The sequence below is a fragment of the Lycorma delicatula genome, chromosome 1 (genome assembly GCF_047948215.1).
Source record: "Lycorma delicatula isolate Av1 chromosome 1, ASM4794821v1, whole genome shotgun sequence".
Taxonomy (NCBI): domain Eukaryota; kingdom Metazoa; phylum Arthropoda; class Insecta; order Hemiptera; family Fulgoridae; genus Lycorma; species Lycorma delicatula.
In genome coordinates, this window is record NC_134455.1 from 176,860,215 (window position 1) to 176,879,859 (window position 19,645).

The 19,645-nt window shown below is 30.9% G+C and overlaps 1 protein-coding gene across 2 annotated transcripts in view; it reads left to right on the plus strand.

Annotated features, from left to right (window-relative positions):
• Zip88E (Zinc/iron regulated transporter-related protein 88E) overlaps positions 1 to 19,645 on the plus strand; it is a 51,156-nt gene that overhangs the window by 14,611 nt on the left and 16,900 nt on the right. For both annotated transcript variants that reach the window (XR_012756588.1, XM_075367794.1), the window contains exon 4: positions 13,741 to 13,959. Coding sequence is in view for 1 of the 2 variants with exons in the window: in XM_075367794.1 (XP_075223909.1) it covers positions 13,741 to 13,959 (219 nt within the window). In the remaining variant the exon portion in view is untranslated. The remainder of the gene's footprint in view (positions 1 to 13,740; positions 13,960 to 19,645) is intronic.

Sequence of the window (19,645 nt, forward strand, 5' to 3'; positions counted from 1 at the left end):
ATGAATGTACTTTATCATTTTTTAAAAATATTATGTTATAGTATTACTGATCAATGAAAATAAAAAAAAATATTTTAACATAGAACAAATTATGTATATATTTATATTTTAAAATATTGAAGAAAAAAAAATAGAATTTCTATTTATACTACATGTTTAGTGTAGGCCTGTTTCTTAAGTGCATCTTAATCAAATTATCCTATATAGATAATGTGAAATAACACTTCGATTAATGTCCTACTTAAGTAATTGCATCACATAATATTTGGTACTGTAAATAAATATACTTAAATCAATATGATAAACATGGAGAAGACATTTTTATTTAAAATAACAAAGGGACAGTTGAAAATAAAAAAAAGAAGGTTATTTTGATATTACTGAACATTGTAATGCAAAATGTGATAGTAGATTTGATAATAATGTTAGCTTTAATTTTCTATGTAAATATTTAAAATTAATATTAAATATTGTCTACATATTTGTCTGTTTGTATAAGGGCTACTCCAAAAATTTACTTCCATTTGATTGATATAGAATGCTGATTTAGAGAAAAAGATTTTGTTGCTCATAAGTTATTATTTTCCTTTTTTTATTGTTAATGAAATTCCATTAATTTTCCATATTCATACCACTCTTATTTAAGCATGTCATACCTCAACATCAGTTTTTGCTGATCTTCATCAAAGAAGTCTGCTGTCAGGGTAGATGGGCTTAATTAACCTTGTTCAATAAGCTCCTCATTAATTTCTAAGCACTAGTTAGCAAGTCGGATCCTCATGATGAAGTGATGGCAGTCAATTAGCACCAATTCCAGGCTCTAGGAGGAATGTTTAAATTTTTCAATTGAACCGCAAAAGTAAAGATAATGTGTGACCAACAGGACACATTGTTATCCAGAACAACTCTCTTTGTAACTACCTCATATGACTCTTCTGCAGCATTTTACAGCAAATTTATCACACATATTTACATAAATGGTTTCAGATATAATGATTTCTGTCAGCTAAATTTCTTTGTGGTCCCAAATCACTGTACCTGTTGAGTAGTAATATTTTGCTATATCAGCTACATTAGCTATATTGTACTGTAACAAGTAATTGAATTTTTTTTAGACAAATTCAGAAAATATGATGGATGTTTTTCTGAATCATCCATTAGCTCCATTATCTTTCACACCACTCAAATAATTATTACTATAAACATAACACTATTGTTCATACATCTCTGTCTCTTGCAAATATAAAAAAAGGTAATCACACCACATCAAAGCTGACGGGAGCAATATCTGCAACAGTTAATAGCATGGGATTAATAACAATAGCAATGAACAGAATAGTTGGCCCATGAATATGTGATAAATTATAGATTCTCGGTAACTACTATACATATACTCTCTATGCATTTAATATACCTGATAAGGCATACTATTTTCAATAGGATGTCAGTTTTGGAGTATCCCCTCTTAGATTGCTGGTTCAGGAATTCCATTCTTAAATAAAAACTTAATATGTAAATTTGTTAATTCATTCAAAGGATTGTAATACTTGTGTTCCAAAATGTTTACGATATGTAGTAATTGAAAAATGCTGTAAAAACCATAAAATGAATGTAAAATCATTATCAGTTTTTCTAAAAAAAAATCTGTAATAAAAAGTAAAAATGTTTTCAATTTTTAAAAAGCTTTCAGTTTATCTTTAACTTCGATTTTTTGAAATCAGGACCAAATTAAAAACAATTACAACTTACCAATACTTAATTTGGTGACATCTTCAAAAAGTACAATCTTTAAAAGTATTTGAAAACATAGGCATAACCATGGTGGGACACTTGCTCCCACCTGGCTCATTTAGTCAAATGAAAAAATATAGGTCATTATCAATAGGTTATAATAGTATTGTGGGGTTGTAATAGTATGGCGAGAGTGCTCTCTGGTGAATGAGTGGGGAACTGGTGGTTCAAGGTCTGGATGGTCTGTGATAAAACTTGAAGATTACAGAATGTTCGAGGTTGGATTTAGCGGGAAAGTTCTAGTACTTTATGATCCCTATTTAAGTGCTGCAATCAGTGCGAGTGAGTCAGTTGAGTGAGTTGACGCATTTAAGCTAGTTCGGATGGCAATTCCCTAACAATAGCAATCTAAAGTGGATATTGAAAAGTTTTTTAGTCTGAAAGGTTTGTACGAGGTCTGTAAATAAAGTAATGAGATTGGTTCAGAAAAACTTTTTATTTACAATCCAATTATACATGGACTCTATCACCTTCAAAATTGTTCCCTTGGGAAGCCACGCAACACTTCAAACAGTTTTTACACTCTTCATAGCAATGTTGGAACTCAGAAACTGGAATATCCTTCAGATGGTCGGTTATATATTTTTTAATGTTTTTTTACTGTAGAAAACATTAAAAAAAATATAAAAAAATATATAGGTGTTTTTAAAGTCAGGAACAGGAAAAAGTCACAGGGACTCAAGTCAGGTGATTAAGGTGGTTGAGAAACTACAGGAATGTTTTTCTTTGCCAAAAACTCATTAATTGAGAATGTATGGGACAAGGTGCATTGTCATGATGCAGTATCTAGATGTCTTCGATGGCTGGTCTCATGCGGGCAACTCAACTGCAGTCTTTAAAGAATTTCCCATTAAACATATTGATTTACAGTCTATTCTGTAGACAAAAACTCCAAAAGTCTCTGATTCACTCAACATTGTTATCACTTTTTGACGTTAATGGTCTTGCAGAGCATGGATTGTCCACAACTGATTCCCAGGCATCTGAAAATGCTTTAAACCACCTAAAAACTTGGGCTTATAACAAAGCTTCATCTCCATACAATAGACTATTTTGTTACCAGACAGATTGTCTGGCAACAGTAAACTAAACATTTTAATATCTAATATAAATCAGCAGTTCATATAACCATATGTTTACTAGTAACATTACAGTTTTGCTATTCTGGCTGCCAAAAAAAACTAGTCTTATTACTTTATTTTCAGATCTCATATCTATATTATTTTCATTTGAGTTGATGAGTTGCAAAACCATCTAATTAAAACAACCTAAAATGTTCAGGAAATGTGAAGCCTGTTTTTTTGTTTGTAATATTAGTGATTTTGCTATCACTAATATTACATTGAAAATTACTATTGAAAATTTAAGAAAAATCATACTATATTAAATAAGGAAATAATTTTAAGTATACCACACTCCAGTAATTTTAAATAACGATTGAAAATTGTAATTAGCAATCATTTTTAATTTTACAAAAATTATTTTAAACACAATCTGGATACAAAAATTTCCAACCTCAAATCAGAACGATGTTGGTTCACATTAATTTCATTCTGTACACAGCCACAGCTAGTTAGAATTGACCATTCCACCAGTTTCTTTGTGTTCTTTTTCTACTTATTCCACTGTACATGTTTGCAGAAATTTACTTCTGTAAATTTTTAGAGAAGTGAGAATTACTTCTCTAAACTCATATTTAGGTTAAGAACATTTTTCACAAAAAAAATTTTTTACTGATTTTCAAAATGTTGTAACTTTGTGAAAAATTATTGTATGGAGTTTTGTTTTAAGTTTGAAGTTTCTAGTAGAGAGTCTTTGAGGGACAAAGAAAATCATGAAGGTTTTTGAAGACTTGATCAAACTCAAAATTTACGCTGATGACCACATTTTAAAAGAGCACATAGTAAAGTAAGCAAGAAATTCCACTATTTGTCACTATTGATTCCAAATTGAAGAATCATCCTATGTGGCGATATCATTTGAAACAACATCATTACTGACGTAAAGAAAGCATGTGCTTGCAGTATCCTGGCAGATGAGAGCAGTTACATATCAGGGAAAGAGCAACTTTCCATTGGGGTTAGATTTTTTGACAAATAAAAGATGATGATTCGTAAGGAATTTTTAGGTTTTGTTGAGTTGACTGACATGGATGCAAAATCTATAACATCTGCAATTAACAGCTTTATAGAAAAGATAGGCCTTGATCCAGAAAAGTGTGTCAGACAAGACTACAATGGGCGTTCCAGTACGGCAGGAAAGGATGGTGGTGTCCAAAAAATTATTCAAGAAAAATATATGAGGGGCGTTTTCACTGTGCTAGTCACAAACTGAACTTGGTTATAAACGAGTTAAATGAAATAGCAGTGATACAAAATATGGTCTCCACAATAAAAGTAATAATAAGATTCTTCCAAGAATTGGCCCTTCGTCGAAAATGCTTACCAAATATACCAATGCTCTGTGAAACCTATTGGTCCCAAAATATAAAAGTATCTCATTACATTCAAGAAATAAAATGTGCAAATCATTATGGTGCTTGAAAAATTATCAACAGATGATAACAATGCAACAAGAAAAGCTGCTTTTCAAATGCATTGCGCTGCTACAGAATGAGAATTCATTGTTAGTGTTTGTCTCTTAGCAAAATATTTGGCACTCCTGCAACCGGTGGTAAATGCTCTTCAACAAGTATGGACTTACTTCAATGTAGAAATCACATAAAAAAAATCAGACATCATGAGAAAACACTGTGGAAATGCACAGTGTTTTCAATTGTTGAAAGTGAAAATGTTATAGCAGAGGCTGAAACAATCTTGGAACAGATTTCAATATGCCACCAATCATAAATCAGCAGAAAGATCATACAAATCCCTAGCATAGACTCCTAGTGGGTTTTGGAGATCACTTATTCTGTACGTAGATTCATTAATAATTTCTCTCTAACAGCGTTTTTCTGAGGAGAACTTGCTAGCATCTCTTTTCCTATGTTGCACCCTCACGTAATGCTTGATATGATGTATAAGGATTTAAGTTTTTGTAGTTACTACAATTAAAATGATTTCTTTGGTGAAGCTGAACTTTGGCACAACCAATGGAAAGGAATAAATGTGCCAAATGCTGAACTGAAGGAGATAGAACTAGCTGCACTAGTTAAAGAAACCCAATTGTTCTAATCATCTGTAAAATGGGTGCTACTTATCACACTTGCACATTGTGCACTATCGAAAAATCCTTCAGCACCGTATGAACTCTCTTCAGCCAGAACTATCATAGTCTAGTGCTGAAATAAGATTTAGTTAGGTTCGAACAGCATTGCAACTAATCACTTTAATGTTTTTCAAAAGTTCAAATAAAACCATTTTTTAACAAAAAATGTTATCTTATTTTTGTCCCCCTGGAGAAAATCCTGCTACCCCTGTGTTTGAAAAATGTTAAAATTTGTTTAAAGTTGTTTTTTAAAATTTAATTTTATATATTTTAGTTATACTTGAATAAAAAAAAAGTGGATTTGATCTATCAAATAATACTGCTTGCATGAAAAAAGCAACAACAAGAAATACAAAAGGAAAAAGTATGAGAGTATGAATCTTGGTCAAAGTAAGAAAAGGAAGGAGACTGCTAGATATCGTAAAAATGTTACACTGTGACCACTAAGGAGTATATTCTACAGAATAAAAAAAGAATCATAAAAATCTTTCATTTCATGAAAATAAGTCCTAAACATATAAAAAAGTAAAATTGTGAATCTTCTCTTGTTTTAAAGGCTGATAAAAATTTATTGCAAACTATATTTTGTCTTGATTTTTTTTACCTGCTTACTTCTATGGTAACTTTCGAAGAATGTAGAAAATTGAAACTTGATAATGGCATTAATTATTTATATATTATGACTGCTCCAACAAATATGATGCTAAAAATTGTTTGTTGTGTTAGTGATTGACTAAGGTTTTATTCTGTCTTTTATATTTATTCTGTAAAATATTTGTTCTAAAGTTTCATGTTAATAGTTGCCTGCAAAATTCTTTAGTGGGCAAAAAGTAATGGATATTTATTCCTCCCTAATAAAAACTGTTAAGTCCAAAAGCACTCATTATCCCTCAATTGAAGGAATATAAATTTCTTGCTTTATAACAATTTCACATGGCTTGTGTATTGTGTTAAGTTGCTGCTAAAAGTCATTACAGTCATTATGGTAGCCAGTAAGAATAATTAAACAATTTTTTTTCTGTTATGCCAGTTTTACACAATCTTTTTGGATGATTTAGAAAGGTGTCTTTAGCATTGTAATTTTTATTTCTTTAAAACATTTCATTTATAAAGTGGATCATACAATTTTGATATAAGTTCAGTATGTTTATTGCTAAATGGAATTGTTAAATCTTTCCAATCTACCTCTTTATAGATTAAATTTGTCTTCGTCTTATCTTACCGCAGCACACCTGACATGCATTTTTTTAAGCTCTTGTTTAATGTGCTAAGTTTTAATTTTTGTATTTTTTACAGATCTTCTTTATAATATAGGTATTTTTCTTTGTTTTAATTATTTTTTTTTACTTTTATTCTCATAAATATATGTTAGGTTAAAATTTCCATTTGGTCTTTTGTTTTACTGTTCTGTACAAAGTAATATGAATTAAGGTGGTTTGTAAATTTCTGAATTTTTTAACCTCTGCTTAAAAAGAAAAGTTATGTAACTTTGTATATTTTTTAGTTTAATACTAAGCTAAGAGGGATATAAAATGCCAAATAGAACAGGCAAAAGGAGTTTTCAGTCAGAAATATAATTTTCTTACATCAAAAATTAATTTAAACATGAGGAAAATATTTTTGAAAGTATGTGTTTGGAGTGTAACTTTAAATGGAAGTGAAACTTGGACGATCAGAGTATCTGAGAAGAAAAGATTAGAAGCTTTTGAAATGTAGTACTATGGAGAATGTTAAAAATCAGATTGGTGGATAAAGTGGCAAATGCAGAGGTATTGCGATAAATTGATGAGGAAAGAAGCATTTGGAAAAATATAGCTAAAAGAACACACATTTAGCTATTAGCTAATATAGCTAATAGCCCACATTTTAAGGCAACCTGGAATACTCGCTTTGATATTGGAGGGGCAGGTAGATGGGAAAAATTGTGCAGGCAGGCAACATTTGGAATACGTAAAACAAATTGTTTGGGATCTAGGATGTAGGAAGTAAACCGAAATGAAACAATTAGCAGTAGATAGGGAATCTTAGAGAGCTGCATTAAACCAGTCAAATGCCTGAAGACAAAAAAAAAAAATACTAAGTTGGTGTATTTAAAAACGTTTACATTTTGTAAGATTAAAAGATGACTTGTGTAAAAGATTTTCGAAAGTATTGATTTTAGAGTATAGAATGTAAAATTAAAGAGGATAAATTTTTTTTTTTAAATTTAGTTTTGCTTATGTTATCCCTGTATATCAACATGCAAGATGCATGTTGCTAATAAATTTTCATAAAATTTATTGTTTTTTTAACTCAAAAAATAGAGACACTGAATGCTTGTGTTTTCCAAACTTTTCATTTTAATAAATTGCTCATCACTGGAAAGTTAAGAAATGCCAATGATATATGGTTGTGCGTAATTATAACAGTTTTTTTTAATCAAAATCCATTATTTTTATTTCCTATACTGTTTTCTTTTATTCTGAACCTGTACAAGTTGGATTGTAGCTTTTCATAAATTGTTTTGCTAGCCAATTAAACGTTCTTTTTTTAATTCTGTTTGTATTAAGTATCGCAGAGTATTTGCTAAACTTTTATATTTTAGCAATTGATAGTTGTCTACATGTGTATGTGTGAAAGAGTATATATTTTTTATTATTACTATAATGCAAAGCTCTTAAAAAGAAAACAATATTTCAAGTTTTATTCTGATGTAAATTTAATTGATTTTTACATTGTCTGATAACTTAATACTCAAATTAAAGTGATACTTAATTGAATGGCTTATTATTGATAATAATATTATCTAATTTTCACTTGATTTCAGTTAAAGTAGAATAATTTGCTACTAATTTTTATAAAAATTTGTCAAAAAATGAATTTTTCTGGGTTTTTAAAAATAATTATTTCTAACGTAAGTTATTGTCGGTTGTCCATGTGGTTATATAATATTTCTTATTCTTGTTTGTTAAGAATAATCAAGAAGAGTTATATGTATTTTTCTTTTTTATTTATATCTTAGAACAACACCTTTAACATTTATCAAAAGATTTATCATTTTGTTGAAATTATTAAAAATTACGATTAACTCATTTCCAAATCAATAGAATCTTACCATAAATAGCTGTTGGAACTGTTCGGCTCCAGTTTCTTCATTTAAGTAAACTTTTTTCTTGAAAAATTTTCTCTTAAAAAATTTCATTAATATGAAAATGAGTTGTTTATAATATTTTTAAATTATTTTTTATCATACTATTAATTTTTTTAATTATTATTTTCAGCATAACTAATTTTGTTACAGTAATTAAAATTTAATTTTTCAATTTTTTTTTTGTTTTAAGTTAATGCGTTACAAATATAAATCACTATCTTAATGTAATATAATCATATTTTCTCTCCCTTTCTCTCTCTCTGAAACATGTGTTTCTTTAGTTGATTTATAAATATTGTATTGAAAAAGTACTGAAAATAATCATTGAAACTCAATAATTCATTGATAACAACTGGTGGGAGAAAACAGATACAAATATAAGGAAATAGGGTCAGTGGTGAAAAAGGTTGATCTGTCCATCAGGGTAGATTGATATGCATCAGGGTTTACTGTTTTGCCCAAAACTCTGTGATAGTTAATTATTCTATCTTTATATACTTCAAAGAAAATGTATTATTTATCCTGAAACTAAATTAATATATTTAGTTTTCATGCTTTTGAAAAACTGGAGTTTTTTACCTTAATTTATTTACCTTAACATTATATGGGAATAAATAGTTATTATTGTAAATAGCCAGTGAGTGAAATGTCATGCAACTCATTATCTTCACTTCAAAAGGGATATGAAAATTTTGCTTACCAATATAATAATATTGATAACATTAATAGAAAAATTGTAATCATTTACTCATTGTTTACCCATAATTAAGGGGTAATCAGCAGAGATATCTTTCACTCAAACTACTGTCTTTCATGGAGGCTTATTTAAAATCTGTCGCACATGAAATATTAACAGGACTTCATATAGTTGATCAGATTCTAAGAAAAATATTCATCATCCAAATAAATCATCATTTATTTAGCAAATCCATCATCTATTGTTTAATATTTTATTTTCATGTATTTATTCTAGCCATCCCAGTATCTTGACTCATGAAAATTTGTCTGATAATTCAGGATTAATTTGTAAATTTCCCCAGAAAGTCACTCTAGAGACATTCTACAGTTTGGATTATCTTAGAGAAGAAAAACACAAAAATTCTTGAAACTCCATTTATAAGATATTCGTGAATTGATAAATGTACTGCAAGATTGAAACTAGAAAAAAAACAGCAGTATTTTATTTATAGAAAAACAATAGCAGTATAATTTCTGACACCTAATGTGAAATGGTATCTTTTTGTCTTCATCGAAGTAACAAACTTTTAAAAATAGTAAAAATTATGTTAATACCATTTAAGAGTAGAACAAAATTATCTAATAGTTTGTATGGCTTGCTTTGAAATCAGCTGGATAGTTTTTATTTTATAAATACCAATTTTTATTTTATAAAGCTTCTAGCTCAAGTATATATAATTACACACTGACAGTAGTATATAGTCTGGTATCAAGATTTTTATTTACTACCTACATCTTAAATTATTTACAAAATTGAGCTTTAATTACTAAATAAATTACAGAAATTTTACCCTGAAATATTTTTATTGAATGAACATTATTAAATAAAGGTATCTAAAATATATATATCTCGCTCTATGAATCATGATGCCTTGCCTATGGCAGGGAGGCTTGAGTGCTCAGTGATACAGAGTAGCTGGACCGAAGGTGCAACCATATCAGAGAGGTATCTTTTGAAAGCCAGACTAAGGAATGATTCCTGAAAGAGGGCAGCAGCTCTTTCAGTAGTTGTAAGGGTGTTGGTCAGAAGGACTTAACGGCCATATCAACATCACTTAATCTTCTGAGTACTGCGCAGCTAAAGCAATGGAAAACTACAGCTTTTTTTCCAAGAAAATGTAATTCTCTGCAATTACATGTAATAAATAGGTTAGAAAATTTAAAGAGGGAAATGGATAGATTTAATGTAGATGTAATAGGAATTAGCAAGGTTCGATGGGAAGAGGAAAACGATTTTTGGTCAGGTGATTTTAGAGTAATTAACACAGCATCAAATAAAGGGCAGGCAGGAGTAGGTTTCGTAATGAACAAGAACTTAGGGAAAAGAGTAGAATATTTCAAAATGCATAGCGACAGAATCATTGTAATATGGGTAAAATCAAAACCTAAGTCAACGATGATTGTTAACATCTATGGGCATTTGTAGACACAAATGCCCATGATGATGATGATGATAAGATAGAGTGTGTATACAAAGAAGTTAACAAAGCAATTAAACACAAAAGGGGATGAAAATTTAATAATAGTTGGAGATTGGAATGCAAGCATTGGAAAACGCAAGGAAGGAAATGTGAGTGAATATGGGCTGGGCAAAAGAAATGAACTGAATTATAGAATTTTGCACAAAGTATAATTTAGTAATTGCCAACAACCAGTTTAAAAATCATAACAGAAGAATATATTCATGGAAAAACCAGGTGGTACTGCAAGATATCAGATAGATTATATCATGGTTAAGTAAAGATTTAGAAATAAACTCGTCGACTGCAAAGCTTACCTTGTGCAGACATTGATAGTGACCATAATTTAGTGATAATGAAATGTAGATTGGGGTTTAAAAATCTGAAGAAAAGGTGTCAGATGAATCGGTGGAATTTAGAGAAGCTTTAGGAAGAGGAGGTAAAGAAGGTTTTTGAAGAGGACATCGCAAGAGGTCGGAGTAAGAAAGATAAGGCAAAAAATGTAGAAGAAGAATGGGAGAATGTTAAAAAGGAAATCCTTAAATCAGCAGAAGCAAACTTTGGGGAACAAAGAGAACTGGTAGAAAATCTTGGATATCAGATGATATATTGCAGCTGATGGATGAACGTAGAAAATATATGAATGCCAGTGATGAAAAAAGTAAAAGGAACTATTGACAAACAGGAAACTAGCAAAATAGAGTAGATTAAAGAAACGTGTTCAGAAGTGGAAAGAGAAATGATCATTGGTAAAATAGATGGAGTATACAGGAAAGTTAAGGAAAATTTTGTGGTACATAAATAAAAATCTAATAATATGTTAAACAAAGATGATACATTGATTTATAATATGAATGAAAAGGTTGATAGGTAGGTGGAATATATTGAAGAGTTATATGGAGGAAATGAATTAGAAAATGGTGTTATAGAAGAAGAGGATGAAAGACAATGCCAAGATCTGAATTTAAGAGAGTATTAAAAGATTTGAATGACAGAAAGGGTCCTGGAATAGACAGAATTCCTGCAGAATTACCTTTCTCATCTGCAGTGCAGATGAGGAAGCAATAGATAGATTATACAAACTGGTGTGTAATATTTACGAAAAAGGGGAAGTTCCATCAGACTTCAAAAAGAGTGTTAGTCATGATACTAAAGAAAGCAGGAGCAGATAAATGTGAAGAATACCGAAAAACTAGCTTAACTAGTCATGCATCAAACATCTTAACTAGAATTCTGTACAGAAGAATTGAGAGGAGAGTGGAAGAGGTGTTAGGAGAAGACCAATTTGGTTTCAGGAAAGGTATAAGAACAAAGGAAGCAATTTTATAGCTCAGATTAATAATAGAAGGAAGATTAAAAAAAACAAACCAACATACTTGGCATTTATAGACCTAGAAAAAAGGCATTCGATAACATAGACTGGAATAAAATGTTCAGAATTTTAAAAAAAAATTGGGGTTCAAGTACAGAGGTAAAAGAACAATTGATAAAATTTACAAGAACCAAAGAGCAACAGTAATAATTGAAAAACATAAGAAAGAAGCCGTAATAAAAAAGGGAATCTGACATGGATGTTCCCTATCCTCGTTACTTTTTAATCTTTACATAGAACTAGCAGTTAATGATGTTAAAGAACACTTTAGATTCGGAGTAACAGTACAAGGTGAAAAGATAAAGATGCTATGAATTGCTGATGATGTAGTAATTCTAGCTGAGAGTAAAAAAAAAGATTTAGAAGAAACAATGAACAGTATGGATGAAGTCCTACACAAGAACTACCACTTGAAAATAAACAAGAGCAAAATGAAAGTAATGATATGCAGTAGAAATAATGTAGATGGACCACTGAATATAAAAATAGGAAGAGAAAAGATTGTGGAGGTAGAAGAGTTTTGTTATTTGGGAAGTAGAATTACTAAAGATGGATGAAGCAGGAGCGATATAAAATGTCGAATAGCACAGGTGAAACAAGGCTTCAGTCACATATATAATTTGTTTACATCAAAAATTAATTTAAACATCAGGAAAATATTTTTGAAAGTATATGTTTGGAGCGTAGCTTTATGTGGAAGTGAAACTTGGATGATCAGAGTATCTGAGAAGAAAAGATTAGAAGCTTTTTAAATGTGGTGCTGTAGGAGAATGTTAAAAATAAGTGAAAAAATTGAGTGAAAAAATTTTGCAGGCAGGCAACATTTAAATATGTAAAACAAATTGTTCCGGATCTAGGATGTAGGGGGTATATCGAAATGAAACAACTGGCATTAGATAGGGTATGTTGGAGAGCTACATCAAACCAGTCAAATGACTGGAGAGAAAAAAAATATAATATATATTTATATAGGATATAAGGATATATATATATATATATATATATATATATATATATATATGTAATTTACAAAAACATCATATCTTAATACTTTGATTTATTTGCTTTTATTTTTACTGTCAGCAGTTTCTCTTTTCAAATTCATCAACGTTTAGCACAGTTTAAATAATTTTGTTATTTGTAATTTATATCATCTTATGTTTCTTTTTCATTTGTCCAATCTCATACTTCTCTCCCTTGATTGATTTCATTAATAATATTATGATTCTATCAATGTATATATTGGTTTATTTGTTTTCATTCCAGTTGGTAAGAAAGATTACAGTTTGCTTAGGATTTAATTTTTTGGAGTACATACATGAGTTAAAATAACCTAACCAAATTTACTGTTAATGCTGGTCATTCTTTACTTCCTTTACACATTAATGTTAGATAAAAGATAATTCTATCTTTTAAAACTAAAAACAGTTTTTTTTACCCGGTTTTATTTTTTTTTAAATTCAGTTATTGTGAATTTAAGACTAATATATTTGAATTGCACAAGGACTGTATTTAACACTGTATAGAAAAATTTATAAATGAGTGAATTCATTAATTTATTTCTTAACAGGATAAAATTAGTTTTCAGTTAATAATACTAATATATAGAAAAGCCATTTGAGCTAAAATCCATCCTTTTAATGTAATTTAAATACATCGCCCATTTTTTTTCCCAATAAATAAAAACATTCAAGCATTGTGACAGATAAAAACTAACTTCTGTTGTTGACCGAAATTATTATTTCCATACTAATAAATTCATCTTAAAGAGCTCAGTATTAACAAGTATCACTGTAAGTTAAATCATACATGAATTACTACAATCAACCTGTACAACCAGTTATGTTTGTTGTGTTTGTAAAAAACCTTCACATGAAATTATCTCTGTTATTTATTTTATGTAGATTATGCCTGCATAATTTTGTTGATAACCTGTATACTTAATTATTTTATTTTAAAGTGGAAGTAAATATTAGTCTTGTGTAATCTTAATAATAATTAATCTGGTGCCAATTTCATTATACATGTCTTGATTACAGAGAAAAATATTGCATGAAGAAGATGGTGCAGTAGATGAAGACAACATTGAATTTAAATGTAAAGGATCAGATTTGAATCCTACTCAGTCTGTAACATCTGTAGAACAATCTATAAAAACAGAATCGAAACTAGTTAAAAAAGTAGGATTAATAATAGCATTCTGTACACACTCTCTTTTAGAAGGATTAGCTGTTGGAACTCAGCCAACTTCTTCAAAGGTAAGAAAGAAGTAATTAGACAAAAGTACATTATATAGGGTTGAGAAGAACCCCTAACTGTTTTCATTATAAAATAAAAAGGCACTTGGTTTTGCAATTATGAAACTTTAATAATATACAAACAATCTACAAAAAATGTAGATTTAGTTTTTTTGTAAACATTAACTCTTGAAAATGATGTCTTTCAGTATTCTTGATTACATGTTACATACTGCTAGAGCTGATTTTGAAATCTAAACATTACACATTATAGTAAATTTAGTGGAATGTTCTCAGACTCCTGAGTTATACATCTTTTAAGATCACTTAATGTAGCTGGTTATTTAGTGCTTAGAGAACCTTTTAAATAACTGCAGAAAGAAGTCTTAAGAGACAATTTTTGTCCAGATCTCTAAATTGTGAAATGACATGCCCTGTGAACAGATTGCGCAGAACAATCCTAGTTAATCAGGCTGTTGCCCCCTTCTGCTGGAACCACAACTTCTCTTGGTTAGGAGCATGAAATTGATTTTGGGGCTAAAAAGTAGTTTACAATGTTTGGCTAGTGATCTACATTTACTGTTAATGTATTCCCTTCATTATCTTCAAAAAATTACAGCCAAACTATGCTAAACAATGATAGAGCCCTTAACTTTGAAATGCACAAATGCCTCTGATAAGGATTGTAAAATGCTAAGTAGAAGCAGTTGTGCTTATTAAGTGAACCATCAAAGTGAAAATATACTTCATCAGAACAAAACATTACAATACTTCAGGGTGATTTTGAGACACATTTAGTAAGGCTGTACAGTGTTCAATTAATTTTTTGTTTATAAATTTCTGTTAATACATTCTTTACCTGAGTTTTATCTGAATGAAAATCTAACTTTAAGTATCCTGGAAAAACTTCTTCAAAAATTTAGAGCTGGAGCATATTTTACAAATGAGATTCCCGTAGACTTTGAGTGACTGTTTTCACGTTCTAGCAGTATTTTCCTCATTACAAATATGTGATGTCAATCTGGAAGTTTTGTTTGATAACAGAGCCTTCTTTCTCAAACTGACACCTACAAAGGAATACTGTTTCAAGAAGATGCATTGTGTTGATTAAACTGCTTGCATAATTCTCTTTAAGTACTTGTAATAGACTTTATTAAAATAAAGAACAGTAACATAGGAATGAAAAGGCTAATGCTCCATAGCAAACTAAACTCAAAAATGCCAACTATCACACTATACAAGCAAGGCAATGTAGTCAACATACAGATTCTCAACATACAGATTCTAAAAATTCCCTTTTTAGAAACACCTGCCAGGTGTTTCTGCTCAACTGTGTAAATTAAGCAAAAGACTGTCCATAAGAAACTTTTTTTTTAAAAAGAATTATGTAGTTAGTAATATTACTCTTCTGGTTTATCTCCTTCAAAGATTTTATCTACAATGTTAATACATTGCACTCTACAGTTTTTAACTGTTGAATTACTTACTGTAATCGTTGGTGAAATAGTGTGTAGTAAAATTTTCCCTAATCTAACTATTAGAAAATGTTTACCTTTCAACCATTTAAAAAAAAACAAGAAAGATTCCATATGATCCATTACCCTAGCAGAAAAACAAGGTTTGAGGAAAAACAGTCGCTGTGTGATTACCAAAAGCTATTGATAAGGAATGACATGTCCAAATGCATTGCTGTGGTACAATATCCATAAATTCCTAGCCTACTTCTCTGCTTTCTAAGTATCTGACTCAAATCCTGCATTATTGTTAAATAAAACTTTTTGGCTTTTAAATCTTATGGAACAAACTTGTGGAATAGTAACCTTGACAAAAAAGACAATTGATATATAAGTGTTGGAGGAATATTTTGTTCTACCCTTTTTTTGATTACAATGATGATTTTACAACTCTACTCTGACAATTACGCTTTGATTTCCATATTGTTTTCTTAAAATTGCATCTCTTCATCCATCTCTAACAACATTTTTTTTAAATTTCAATGAATATTTTTTTTTTTTTTAATGTTAGCTGATGGACAAAATTCTCATTTGATGGACAAAAAATTCTTTATTGTTCCGTAGATTGTAATTATTCAACAAATTTTGATGTAAATTTGATGCAGAATGATATATGTATTTTTTTATTATCAAGTGATGTAAATTTTGATTAATTCTTACCCTTATGGATGTCAGCTTATAATCTCTAATAATGTCATGAAATCTTCAATGTGATAGGCATCAGTTGATACTTTTTTTTTTTGTCTTCAGTCATTTGACTGGTTTGATGCAGCTCTCCAAGATTCCCTATCTAGTGCTAGTCGTTTCATTTCAGTATACCCTCTACATCCTACATCCCCAACAATTTGTTTTACATACTCCAAACGTGGCCTGCCTATACAATTTTTCCCTTCTACCTGTCCTTCCAATATTAAAGCGACTATTCCAGGGTGCCTTAGTATGTGGCCTATAAGTCTGTCTCTTCTTTTAACTATATTTTTCCAAATGCTTCTTTCTTCATCTATTTGCCGCAATACCTCTTCATTTGTCACTTTATCCACCCATCTGATTTTTAACATTCTCCTATAGCACCACATTTCAAAAGCTTCTAATATTTTCTTCTCAGATACTCCGATCGTCCAAGTTTTACTTCCATATAAAGCAACACTCCAAACATACACTTTCAAAAATCTTTTCCTGAGATTTAAATTAATTTTTGATGTAAACACATTATATTTCTTACTGAAGGCTCGTTTAGCTTGTGCTATTCGGCATTTTATATCGCTCCTGCTTCGTCCATCTTTAGTAATTCTACTTCCCAAATAACAAAATTCCTCTACCTCCATAATCTTTTCTCCTCCTATTTTCACATTCAGTGGTCCATCTTTGTTATTTCTACTACATTTCATTACTTTTGTTTTGTTCTTGTTTATTTTCATGCGATAGTTCTTGCGTAGGACTTCATCTATGCCGTTCATTGTTTCTTCTAAATCCTTTTTACTCTCGGCTAGAATTACTATATCATCAGCAAATCGTAGCATCTTTATCTTTTCACCTTGTACTGTTACTCCGAATCTAAATTGTTCTTTAACATCATTAACTGCTAGTTCCATGTAAAGATTAAAAAGTAACGGAGATAGAGAACATCCTTGTCGGACTCCCTTTCTTATTAGGGCTTCTTTCTTATGTTCTTCAATTGTTATTGTTGCTGTTTGGTTCCTGTACATGTTAGCAATTGTTCTTCTATCTCTGTATTTGAACCCTAATTTTTTTAAAATGCTGAACATTTTATTCCAATCTACATTATCGAAAGCCTTTTCTAGGTCTATAAACGCCAAGTATGTTGGTTTGTTTTTCTTTAATCTTCCTTCTACTATTAATCTGAGGCCTAAAATTGCTTCCCTTGTCCCTATACTTTTCCTGAAACCAAACTGGTCTTCTCCTAACACTTCTTCCACTCTCCTCTCAATTCTTCTGTATAAAATTCTAGTTAAGATTTTTGATGCATGACTAGTTAAACTAATTGTTCTATATTCTTCACATTTATCTGCCCCTGCTTTCTTTGGTATCATAACTATAACACTTTTTTTGAAGTCTGACGGAAATTCCCCTTTTTCATAAATATTACACACCAGTTTGTATAATCTATCAATCGCTTCCTCACCTGCACTGCGCAGTAATTCTACAGGTATTCCGTCCATTCCAGGAGCCTTTCTGCCATTTAAATCTTTTAATGCTCTCTTAAATTCAGATCTCAGTATTGTTTCTCCCATTTCATCCTCCTCAACTTCCTCTTCTTCCTCTATAACACCATTTTCTAATTCATTTCCTCCGTATAACTCTTCAATATATTCCACCCATCTATCGACTTTACCTTTCGTATTATATATTGGTGTACCATCTTTGTTTAACACATTATTAGATTTTAATTTATGTACCCCAAAATTTTCCTTAACTTTTCTGTATGCTCCATCTATTTTACCAATGTTCATTTCTCTTTCCACTTCTGAACACTTTTCTTTAATCCACTCTTCTTTCGCCAGTTTGCACTTCCTATTTATAGCATTTCTTAATTGCCGACAGTTCCTTTTATTTTCTTCATCATTAGCATTCTTATATTTTCTACGTTCATCCATCAGCTGCAATATATCGTCTGAAACCCAAGGTTTTCTACCAGTTCTCTTTATTCCGCCTAAGTTTGCTTCTGCTGATTTAAGAATTTCCCTTTTAACATTCTCCCATTCTTCTTCTACATTTTCTACCTTATCTTTTTTACTCAGACCTCTTGCGATGTCCTCCTCAAAAATCTTCTTTACCTCCTCTTCCTCAAGCTTCTCTAAATTCCACCGATTCATCTGACAACTTTTCTTCAGGTTTTTAAACCCCAATCTACATTTCATTATTACCAAATTATGGTCGCTATCAATGTCTGCTCCAGGGTAAGTTTTGCAGTCAACGAGTTGATTTCTAAATCTTTGCTTAACCATGATATAATCTATCTGATACCTTGCAGTATCGCCTGGCTTTTTCCAAGTGTATATTCTTCTATTATGATTTTTAAATTGGGTGTTGGCAATTACTAAATTATACTTCGTGCAAAACTCTATAAGTCGGTCCCCTCTTTCATTCCTTTTGCGCAGCCCGTATTCACCCACTATATTTCCTTCCTTGCCTTTTCCAATGCTTGCATTCCAATCTCCAACTATTATTAAATTTTCATCTCCTTTTACGTGTTTAATTGCTTCATCAATCTCTTCGTATACACACTCTACCTCATCATCATCATGGGCGCTTGTAGGCATATAGACATTAACAATCGTTGTCGGTTTAGGTTTTGATTTTATCCTTATTACAATGATTCTATCGCTATGCGTTTTGAAATACTCCACTCTCCTCCCTATCTTCTTGTTCATCACGAAACCTACTCCTGCCTGCCCATTATTTGACGCTGAGTTAATTACTCTAAAATCACCTGACCAAAAGTCGCCTTCCTCTTCCCACCGAACCTCACTAATTCCTACTATATCCACATTCACCCTATCCATTTCCCTTTTTAAATTTTCTAGCCTACCAACCTTTTTTAAGCTTCTAACATTCCACGCTCCGACTCGTAGAATGTTATTTTTTAATTTTCTGGTGACCCCTTCCTTAGTAGTCCCCACCCGGAGATCCGAACGGGGGACTATTTTACCTCCGGAATATTTTACCAAGGAAGGCGCCTCCATTATTGCTATGTGAAAATGCAGAGAGCCACATTTTCTTGGAAAAAAAGCAGCTGTAGTTTTCCATTGCTTTCAGCTGCGCAGTACTCAGAGGACTGAGTGATGTTGATACGGCCGTTTAAGTCATTGTTACTCACGCCCCTAACAACTACTGAAAGAGCTGCTGCCCTCTTTCAGGAATCATTCCTTAGTCTGGCTCTCAACAGATACCTCTCCGATATGGTTGCACCTTCGGTCCAGCTACTCTGTATCCCTGAGCACTCAAGCCCCCTCACCAACGGCAAGGTCTCATGATTCATAGAGGAGGCAGTTGATACTACCCAGATATTTTACCACTCTCGATTGTTATTTTGCATAATTTTACACATATTAACTACTGACAGTACTTTTACCCTACAGTCATTAACATAGCTTGTAGATTCCTCTCTAAAACCTTGTTTTACCATCTTAAATGTTTCTGAGAACTTCCTTAATAATAATTTACTCAAATGA